At 38.8% G+C, this 10,776-nt stretch overlaps 2 protein-coding genes across 3 annotated transcripts; both read left to right on the top strand.

Annotated features, from left to right (window-relative positions):
• Positions 1-581: 581 nt before the first annotated feature.
• On the top strand, positions 582-2,249 carry LOC115755543. The gene is made up of 3 exons (XM_030694987.2): positions 582-688; positions 1,694-1,782; positions 1,964-2,249. Exons 1-3 carry the CDS (start codon positions 665-667, stop codon positions 2,115-2,117), a joined length of 267 nt encoding a protein of 88 aa, XP_030550847.1. The 5' UTR covers positions 582-664; the 3' UTR covers positions 2,118-2,249.
• Positions 2,250-6,222: 3,973 nt separating this feature from the next.
• LOC115755542 (PI-PLC X domain-containing protein At5g67130) lies at positions 6,223-9,434 on the top strand. Of its 2 annotated transcripts, XM_030694984.2 has the most exons (8): positions 6,223-6,482; positions 6,590-6,712; positions 7,508-7,645; positions 7,761-7,859; positions 7,978-8,281; positions 8,411-8,634; positions 8,925-9,011; positions 9,345-9,434. In XM_030694984.2, exons 1-8 carry the CDS (start codon positions 6,246-6,248, stop codon positions 9,375-9,377), a joined length of 1,245 nt encoding a protein of 414 aa, XP_030550844.2. In that variant the 5' UTR covers positions 6,223-6,245; the 3' UTR covers positions 9,378-9,434. The 2 variants fall into 2 exon arrangements, with proteins under 2 accessions (XP_030550844.2, XP_030550845.2); XM_030694985.2 differs by lacking the exon at positions 6,223-6,482 and having other exon boundaries at positions 6,584-6,712.
• Positions 9,435-10,776: the final 1,342 nt, after the last annotated feature.

Raw genomic sequence — 10,776 nt, 5'->3', positions numbered from 1 at the left:
GTACCGAGCGAGGGAGAATGAGGGCGAGGGAAAATGAATGAGAGCAACGAAAAATGAAAGCAGGTTGAGGGAGAAAATAAGGCAAAGGAGAATCGTCTTCGTTGGAGGATATATTGGCGAGGGAGAAATAAGAGAACTCAAAAGAGAAATGAGAGAAGGCAAGGAGGGGAATCTGAAGACAAATGAGAGAAGGCGAGATGGCTTTGCTTTTAAAACAAAGCCGAAGGTGCCCTCAGGTGCCTGTTAAAAGCGCCCGTGAGGCGCCTATAGTTGTCTTTAAAAGGCGCCTGTGGGCACCTTCAATAGGGCGCTAGTGCCACACGGAGCCCAAACCGGTAAATAAAAAATAATTAAATCTAATTTGGTAATTTTTCTTGTAGCCCATTTTTGAAAAAAGCCCACGAATGAACCAAGGAAAACCTTAAAAAAAACAAGAGGCTAGAGCCCCCGGTTCTGTCTGAAGTCAAACCCTAGATAGCCCACTGTTTTAACAGAAGGAAGATTCTCTTGCCGTCCAAGGTGATGGCTGCTCATTCTCGCGAGAGCAGTATATATATACAATTTACGGACTCACACACCCAATTGTCCAATAAGCAATTTATACTCTAACCAAGGAAGCAGCTGGAGAATTTAGCACAGGTCCTGAAGTTGCACGGAGTTCCTTATGGGGCGTTGGGTCAAGCCAGATGTGAGTAAATATGTTCTTGAATCTCTCGGTTTGTTTCGCAAAAAATAAAATATTTGAGAAATATTTTCCTAAAAAAGATTATTGGAATCCATTGGAATAATTAGTCAGTGAAAAATATTTCATTATCGACAACAATTTATGTTTAAGTATTTTCGTGAATGATGATTTTTTTTTGGTTCGCTCCTTTTTATAAGCGATACTAGCATTCATTTTCAAGAAAATATTTTCCACATTAGTCATTTCCCGTGAAATAAATGCGCCCGTTTTCCCCAAACTACTTGCCACTGCCTTCGGTCATAATTTGATATGGGTCATTAATATAATTTATGAATTACATAATAATCCATTGCTCAACACGTGTGTATACACATTCATATATATATATATATATATATATATGTGTGTGTGTGTGTGATAAATATATGCGGGTCACTATTTCATTACTTTTACCTTATATAATATAGCATGTATGAATATATTTTTCATTAGACAGCTTTATACAACCTTGATAGTTAACTGTTAAAATCCTTAACTCACGGATGGATAAGCCCGCATGTGTAAAGTTTTCCTTACATTGGCTGTACATGCTCTTATTTTGTCCCGATTGTTGTATCCATCCCTTCTCGCCCAAAAAGAAAACGATTATAGTGTCATAGTATTGGTAAGATAAATTGAAAAAGTCTACAGTTGAATAATCAAAATAGCTAGACACTTCCCCTACAGGATATGTGTGTGGACGAGAACAAAAGTTTTCAAACGCATTTCATATAATTCGACAATTGAGTCTGTTCCGCCATAATATGATATTTGTTCTAAATTTTAAACAGAAAAAATAATACTTCACAGTTTTCACAACATGTAGACCAAATCGAGCGGGACAAGTTGACAAGATCCTTATCGTCCATAGAACAATTTGAGTTATTCAGTAGTATGCTTTCTTTTTCTGCCCCCCTCAAAATAGGATATTCATTGAGTTAATATCGATGGCTCTGTTCTTATGGATAGGTGTATCCATTGATGGCAGCAATGACATTTGTGACGAGTCTCTGCATATTCCAGCTCACAAGAAATGTTCTCTTGAACCCTGATGTCAGGTAACAAGCACTTTCTGATACAACAAAGTTCCGTGAGAAAAGCCCTCGACGGCAACTAATTGACAACATAGTCCATTGGAATTTTCTTTTGGATCTTTCTTGGTTATTTATTTATTTAATTATTTGCTTCTTTCTTTCTTTTTTTTTTTTTTTTTGAATTGTTCACTGTTATGTAATGCAGAATGAACAAGAAACAAAGAGGCAGGGCAGTGTCGGACAACGCAGAAGAAGGGAGGAAGTACGCCGAGCACGGGCTCCGCAAGTTCCTCCGCACTCGGCCGCCGGAGATCATGCCCACCATCAACCACTTCTTCTCCAAAGATAAATCTACATAATCTTGTCCACCTTGTAAAAAAAAAAATTTACCTGAAACTTGAAACTATGTTCAGTGTACTTGTGAATGAAACCTATGATGTGTAACATGACTCGATCTGTAATGTGGGATTTGAAAACTCTACGATTGGAAGATATTGTGGCTTAGGCTCCGCTTGTTTTGCGAAAAATATAGCATTTTTGAAAAATATCTTTCGGAAAGTCATTTTCGAAGAAAATGACGATATTTTCTGACGTTTCGCTAAAGTCTGAAAATACTCTGGAAAATGATTTCTGCCGTTTGGCACGAAATTGATTTTTCTAGAAAATATTATCAAAAAATTAGTGTTTTTAATTATTTTACTTTTTAATAACTTTCTTTTAATTTTTTCCCCTTTTTTTTCTTCTCCCTCTTCTGTAACTTCTTCATCAGCTTCTTCTTTCTTCTGTAATTTCTTCATCAGCCGGTCGCAAGTCACGGCGGCGGCCGGCGACCTGCCACAATCAAGCTAAGCCTCGCTCGAGGCCGACGAGCTTAGGCCAACCCTCGCTGGCCTCGAGCGAGGCCTCGAATCGCCGGATCTGGCGAGGCGAACCTCTGCATCGCCCAAGGCCGAGCTCAGCCTCGCTAGATCCGGCAAGGCTAGGCCTGAGCTCGCCAGCCTTGGGCGAGGCCGATTCGCCTCACTGGCCTCGCTAGATCCAGCCAGACGAGGTCTCGCTCCACACCGACTCGTGAGGCCACGAGCTCCATATTTGATGAATTCGCCACGACTCGTGAGGTCTTGAGCTCTCTGTGACTCGCCAAGTAGGTAGATGAAGGAGGAGATGAGGGAGACGACGGTGGCGATAGGCAGCAGCGGCTCTGTTGGTTGCGTGAAGAAGATGAGGGAAAAGGAGCAGCTCAGAAAGTAGGAGAGGCTGCGCGAGGAGGGCAAATGGAAGAGACAACGTGAGGGGAGAGGGCATGAGTTTCAGAGAAAAAAATTGGAAAATGATTTCCTACCTTTCACAGATGAAAATCATTTTCCACAATTTCAGAAGGAGTTTTTTCATTCATCGGAAAATATTTTCTTTGATTATGTATTTTCCGCCTCTCAAATATTAGAAATTGGGAAAAATATTTTTCAAGAAAATATTTTTCACGAAACAAATGCAGCCTTCATCAAATTTAATTTACTCCAAAACATGAAATAATAATGTATATGCAAAAAATCCCACGTACATGGACTAAATTAACGTAATATATCCTCTTATAATATCTGAATGCATTAAGTATGATATCAGTAAAAGTTACAGATCCATTCTAATTATGGTTCGCTTTTACAACATAGAGATATAGATGCACTTGGAATTAGATGATCTTCAGAACTATCTGATTTCAACTCTTGAACACAAGATAATATTTTTCTTTGTAAAAAAAATATTACGCAAGTAATCTTAAAACGAAAAACTCTTTATCTTCCAATGGAAAAAAAAAAAAGAGTAAGTGAAATGAAAGCAAAATCTGTGTTAGTATCGTGACACGCCATTTTAATCATTGTTCTTCTCTTATTTTCCTTGAATTTCTTCTACTTCCTGTAGTTAACTTTTCTTTTCCTTTTCCTTTCAACTGCCCTGATTTTAAGTTAGATTATAAAATGAATAATATCACTTTGATTAATTTGATGGAAGTGGAGGGATGGGAAGAGAAAAACAAAAACTTCGGAAAATGCTCTATAAATTCAAAACTAAAACAAAGAACAAATATATATTTACGTAAAGATTTTTTATTTTTTGGGTTGGTGCAAAACACATAGATGATGTGAAGAAGCGTGTGAAAACCTGGAATAAGGTGAATGTCTGAAAAGGACAAAGCCGTAAGGGATGGTTGCAATCAGTTGCAATCATCCCATTTGCCCCGCAACTCTACAGGCAGCGCAAAGATGCTGGAACCCTATTTCTGATGTGTTATTCGTTGTAGATTATCTCTCTAATGGCGGAGCCATTATCGCGTGATTCCGATACATGTGAGCTCAATTTATGTATACCGTTGGATCTTGTGGATCCCACGTGAGACCCGCCTCAACGATGTTGAATGTGAGTTGAGCTCAAATAGATTGGGATTGTGTCGGAACTTTTCCGAGTTACTGGTAGATTGATTGCTGTCAAAACGTCATATTGCGTTAGGCTCCCCATCTATTCAACCCATTCACATTGCTCAACTCCTGCGGAGAAACTAATTAAAGTCTTTGATTGGATAACCCGCCGTGTGGATATATCCTTATCTTCATAGCATATTCTATGTTTTATGCCACCAAGGAAAACACTGCCATACACACAAAGTAGTTATACTGAATTGACCAAAACAAACGTGACGAAATATGAGAATATTCTTTTTGAAATGTTTTATTTTTCAATCTGTTGTCAATAACAAATTTTCCTTCCTAGGGCTTAAGAACAAAATCGTTCTGCGAATTTATCTATGTATCTTAACTTGTGTTGCAAATTTCACAACTTATGTATTCGATTATACAGGCTTCAAAGTCACAGCGCTTCAAAGCTGGGTGAGTTAGCTTCCCGATGAGTGGCGAGTTTGGGCAAGATTGCTGAACGAATTTGATAGAACAAAAGTATTTGATGAGTTTGCAAGACAACAAGTGTATGATTGAAGAGTCCACAACCAAGATATAAATGAATGTTTCATCAATCAAAGACAAAGAACCGAAAGATTTTAAGGTTTACTACAAACGAAATGGATAAAGGACCAGAGGAAATACCCAGAAATTCCCCATGTCACGAACTTAAAAATGTGTATGCTTACAACTCAGAGCACCTCTTATTTATGAAGGGACAAAGACACTAAACTAGAAAAAATTACATTGGGAAATGTATTTTTGGAAAACATTAAACTACGAAACACTAAGGCTCCATTTGTTTCGTGAAAAATGAGTGATTTGAAAAATATTTTTTTCAAAATGATTGCATGTATCACTTGAAACATTTAGTCAATGAAAAATATTTTCATCATCGATAATAATTTGTGTCTAAATATTTGCATAGACGATGAAAATATTTTTCGTTCGTTCGTTCATTTTTGCAATCGATATGAGCAATCGTTTTTTGAAAAATAATTTTTAAATTAGTCATTTTTCGTGAAATAAACGGAGCCTAAATTAGAATATGGTAAACTAGCAAATCTATCCAAATTAGGGAACCAACCTAAACTAAGAAACTCAATCAAATTAGGAAACCAAATTAAATTAGGCAACAACCCTCCAACCTTTGATTAAGCTGAATGAGCCTTTATTCTTCAAATTCTAGAAACTCCATCATGGACTTTTTTGCTAGCCATTCGCACCTATTACAACGCCTCTATTATAGAAGTGAAAGCGGTGTGCCCTATTGACCAGCCGAAGAGCATCCAACTAAAAGAATGAATGGGAACCAGGCCGGTCTATACTGCTCTAGATATATTTACTTCACCTACTCGCACTAGGAAGTAATCTACATTAAAAGGCTATCAGTAGGCCATTTACTAATGCTCGTGATTTTTATCCAAGGGCCTATTAAAATTGACTAGCTAGGCCGGTAAGGTGGGTAAGTAAGAGGCGAGTGCCCAAAAACAACTAAGAGGCCAATTTGAGAATAACCGGTCCTGCCTTGAGGGGGTTGGGACCATCCTTCTATCTTGGTGAACCTGATCCTGCTTTCATTAGATTCTGTTCTCGTTCACACATTTTGATTTCTACTTTCATTCCATCCACCCAAGTTTGTCTATAAAGAGCATGGTCTTCCCTTCATTGGATCTATTGGATCATGTTGTAGGGAGAAATGTCCCTTTGCTTGCAGTAACATTGAATGGACACCTTAAATAGCTACAACATTCTTTTCACAACTATAGTTTTGCCCGAAAAATGCATCAAACGGGTTCTTAATAACAAATACTTCACGGTTTTTATGTTTTTTTTTTGTATTACACGTGCTTAATGCTTTCAAAATCGAAGTAATTAACCTGCTTAATAAGTTGAAAGAAGGGACACGTTAATAAGATCCTTACAAGAAAAAGCAAAAGCATAAACCTTTTCTGTCGGTTTTTTTTTTTTTTAAATCAGGGCGTGGGAGTTATTACCTTAATAAATTGATAGATTTCCTTTCTTTATCATGGGCGGATGTTTCCTCGTTCTCCTCAGCAAACAACAAAGAACGAACCTTGTCCGCATTTTCCATCCGACCAAAGTCCCTCCCACTTCTTCCGAGGAAGATCGCTGTCGACCCACACGCGGAGCACCATCGTCGTTTCCCCTCCCATCCACATTCAGATGGGTCGTCGCGAATGCCTCCTCTTGCTCGTACTTTCAGCGACGCTCTTCGGTTTCGGCTCCTCTTGCTCCAATGGAGAGTGCAGGGTTCGTATGTCTCTCTGTTGAGATTGTACCTTCAGTTTCCGGCATGAGTCTCCCTTGGGAAATTTCTGATTTTTTGTTTTTGTTTGTGCGGTTTTTCGTGAATGAAGCTTCTTGATGAATGCTCCAGCGACAGCGATTGTCAGGCCGGTCTCTACTGTTTCTCTTGCCCTGAAGGATTTTCGGGTTCCAGATGTGTGAGATCAGCCATTACTGACCAGTTCAAGCTCTTGGTATTTCTCTCTCACCCTCTTTCCGTAACTTTTTTATTCGCCTTTAGAACGAATTTTCTTTTTCTTTTTTGGTTGTGGCAATCGACCTTCTCAGTGATATCAGAGGAGTTCAGACTTTTATGGGGGGGAGTTGCTTAAAAGTTGACCAACTGAGAAATAAGGTTTTTCTATCCAATTCGGCATTTTCTCTAAGTGGGCTAGATAAAAGATGGAGTAGAGCAGGTGAAGTATTGACGAACATGGAGTTAGGTTGGAGGTGTCAACAGCAAATTCACTATTGTTTACCCGAATAAAAAAGAAAAAGAATAAGAAAGCAAATTCACTGTTCTTATTACATGATCAGCCTAATCTCAACTGCCCATGAGCATTCATCTCGTGTGAAGAAGAATGTGAAGTTTGACGCTTACAGAGAAATTTACATAGCTCACGCCACTGAGAATTTTTCTTCTTTTCGAATTAAAACGTTGATCGACTATACTATGCCAATTCATTGCCGTTTTAAATGTATTCTGGTTGTTGTGTGGAAATTTATATTTGTCGCGATTCCAGCACTCGGGTCTATGTAATTTGTGTTATGAACTTGACTGCGTAAAGAATTGTGGCACTTTAATTATGGTAGATACTGTGCACATCTTCTAAAAGCTTGAATTACAAGCCATAAAATTTTCTGGCATGAGTATTTTCTTTTACTTCTCTTTTCTTTTTTTGAGGAGTTTCGGCAGGAGTATTGGAAGGGTTGACCGGTATATCATCATGATCAGTGATTTGATCTGCTTCGTGTAACCTTTTTATTAGAACAATTCTCTTCCTTTCAACAAATATGCATTCTTGACGACCCACAATGCATATGCTATTGATGGAGAGCCACTCCACACGCCTGTACCAAGAGTGACGTTTACAAATCAAGAGGATACCGTCACTCAACAGCTAAATGTATGACTCTCTGTAATTTTGATTACTTTTTAGCTTTTCCTCATTTTAATTTTCAGGATGTTTAAATGAATGTGATCTCAATTTAATGTGGCCAATGGCATTTTTGCATTTCCAGAATGGAGTTCGAGCGCTGATGCTAGATACATATGATTTTGAAGGAGATGTATGGTTGTGCCATTCGTTTAAAGGCCAATGTCATGACTACACTGCATTTGTAGGTACTCTGTCCTTAAAACTGATAGTTATTTGTCCACCCCAAATGTTTTTTTTTTTCTTCCTTCGCTTATATTTTGGCGTACCTCAAATGCTAAGGATCCGTGTCTGCCATGTAGGAACTGGCAATAGACACTCTTAAGGAAATCGAAGCTTTTCTGTCTGCAAACCCAGCGGAGATAGTCACTTTGATACTCGAGGACTACGTTCAGGCACCAAATGGATTGACAAAGGTCTTTACTGATGCTGGCTTGATGAAATACTGGTTTCCGGTGACAAACATGCCAAAGAATGGTCAAGATTGGCCACTAGTTAGTGACATGGTGGCTAATAACCAGCGGCTGCTCGTGTTTACCTCCATCAAGTCAAAGGAACAGAGTGAAGGGATTGCTTATCAGTGGACTTACATGGTTGAGAACCAATGTATGTGCATAGTCTACTTAGAGAGAATCTTCTCGGCTATTCGGCCCAGATTTTTTCCAACGCATGATTCGTTCTTGACATGTTGTGTCCATGTATGTGTATGATGTGTTAATAATTAGTAATTTGCAGATGGCAATGGTGGAATGCAAGCAGGAAGCTGTCCAAACAGAGCTGAATCGGCTCCTCTTGATGACAGGAGCAAGTCGTTGGTTTTGGTGAATTTCTTCCCATCCGTGCCCATCAAGCTACTCAGTTGCGAGAACAACTCGGGCAACCTCATTAACATGCTTCATACTTGCTATGGCGCGGCCGGCAACAGATGGGCTAATTTTGTTGCTGTTGATTATTATAAGGTACAAGTTCTTTAATCTTCTCACCCCTTTTCTCTGTCCATATGACCTTCTGAAATTTAAGAAAGTGTCAGGGATGTTGTCTCTTCCTCATTTATACTAGGTGAAACACTCACAGATAGTTTATACCTTGGTCTCGTGCGCTTATTTGGGGCTAGATTCTCAGACACGCCTAGAAGTTAATCATCCTAATTTTGTCCAACCAAATTGCTTGATACATTTAATCCTGCATTTTTCGGAATGAATAAGTCATGGAAAAGCATTGACGATGGAAGCTCTACGCTTTTGTGCAGAGGAGTGAGGGAGGAGGATCATTTCAAGCAGTAGACACTCTAAACGGGAAGCTGCTATGTGGATGTGATGATGTGCACGCGTGCGCGGTAAGTTAAACTTGAGGTTCTGATTAATCTCTCTGAAGCAACAGCAATTGGATGAAAAAGAATGTTCTCTTCTCAATGCTGGCATTGTAGTGGATGTGTGATACTTGTCAAAAGGTCAAGTCAGCTCGAATGGATGTCTCAGTTATTTCAATTGCTTTGATAGTATGGGGAACCAAGCCCTTGGCATAGCCTAATCTATACGGACATGCTTTTCTCTCTCAATTATGAAGTTGAACACACGGGGTTCATTAATAGTTCAAAGAACATTCAAAGACAATCGCATGTTTCTTTTCTGGAAAATTTGCTGACGCTTTCGGTATTTTCATTTTGCAGCCGGGTTCGACTTCTGGGGCGTGCTCTCCATAGAAAACAAGAATATCCTGATTAAAACAAAGGAAACTGCAGCTGCTGCAACTAAGAATACAAAAATGCACACAGCAACTCATGGCGAGCCTCCTACAAATGTGGAAATCGAATCAATTGTTGCTGTTTTTTTTTTTTTAACGTAAAACTACAGTGACTCGGTCGGAATAGCAGATACCTACCAATCAAGATAAATGAAAACAACGTGCTGAAATAAAATTATATCTCTCAAGCACGATGCAGACAGAAAAGAAAGCATTAATAAGGTGACACATCATTCTGTTTTTATGCACTGCGGATTGAGTTTGTGCTTGCTTATCCAAATGGTACTCATTTCCTTCCTGGGGTACACATGGAGCAGAAAATTGGATTATGTCGTGATTGATGCATTGGCGTAATCCGAGTTCTGCTGCTTCTTGATATGAGAAGGGTTTACCGCAGTAAGAGGAGTGCTTCATAAGACGAGGGTCTCAACGTTCGGCATAGTAAGACCGGTTTACAAATTCTGTATACTAAATGTCGTGGCATACTGCAAGTGGCTAATCAAAATAAGTGGGCACACTCAACGGCCAATAGCAGTCTGTCACGTCATTTAGTGCCAACATACCAGTTTTAGCAAATCTAGCATTTCTCACTATTTCTCCTTCAGGTTTTGTTTATTTCAAGGAAAACTGTTTTGGGCAAATTGTTTTCCGACTTTCTGGTGTTTGGATCACAGAAAATTAATCAATCTGCATAAAACGTTTTCACTGACTGAAAACAACAAGCTTGGAGGCAAGGAAAAATGACTTCCTTTTTTGTTAAGAAGGAAATTACTTTTCCTAAATCACCAAAAAAATAAAAATTAACATTTTTTAAAAATGATTTTCATGAAAAATATGTTCTTTAAACTGAGAATGTGTTGAGTTGGTCTTAAACTAATAGATGATGGAGTGGGAACTTGGAACATTATGGTTTGTGGTGGGCCAAGGCCCAAGGAAAATAAGTGGGGCTTTTTGAGGCCCGAAATTTTTCTAGTTTAGGAACTGTCCTGTTGGTAACTAGAAACTGGTTAAGCTTAAGGCAATCCTCATTCTCTCACTTAACCCTCCCAAAACTAACAATTTGATTCTTAATAAACACAAGTGACCTACTCACCATCGGATCAATCTTTCTACTTACCATTGAATCAATCCCGTTTACTCTTAATGACAGAGACGGCTTGCCAAATTCGTGCGCACACAAGGAAAAAAAGGGGATAACTCGGGTAATGTTACGTTTGTAATGTTGGTCAAGTTGCGGCGCTGTCCATTGTCAACAATCGGGTGCTTAACGTGATTTTTCTTTGTTGATATATTTTCTTTGAAATTTCATGAAAGAATTTCGCTGTCTTTCTCTTGGATCAAATGATGAAGACACTAGT

This window comes from Rhodamnia argentea, chromosome 8, assembly GCF_020921035.1.
Source record: "Rhodamnia argentea isolate NSW1041297 chromosome 8, ASM2092103v1, whole genome shotgun sequence".
Lineage (NCBI taxonomy): Eukaryota > Viridiplantae > Streptophyta > Magnoliopsida > Myrtales > Myrtaceae > Rhodamnia > Rhodamnia argentea.
The sequence above is the reverse complement of the archived record's forward strand: the minus strand, read 5'-3'. Positions and strand labels throughout refer to the sequence as shown.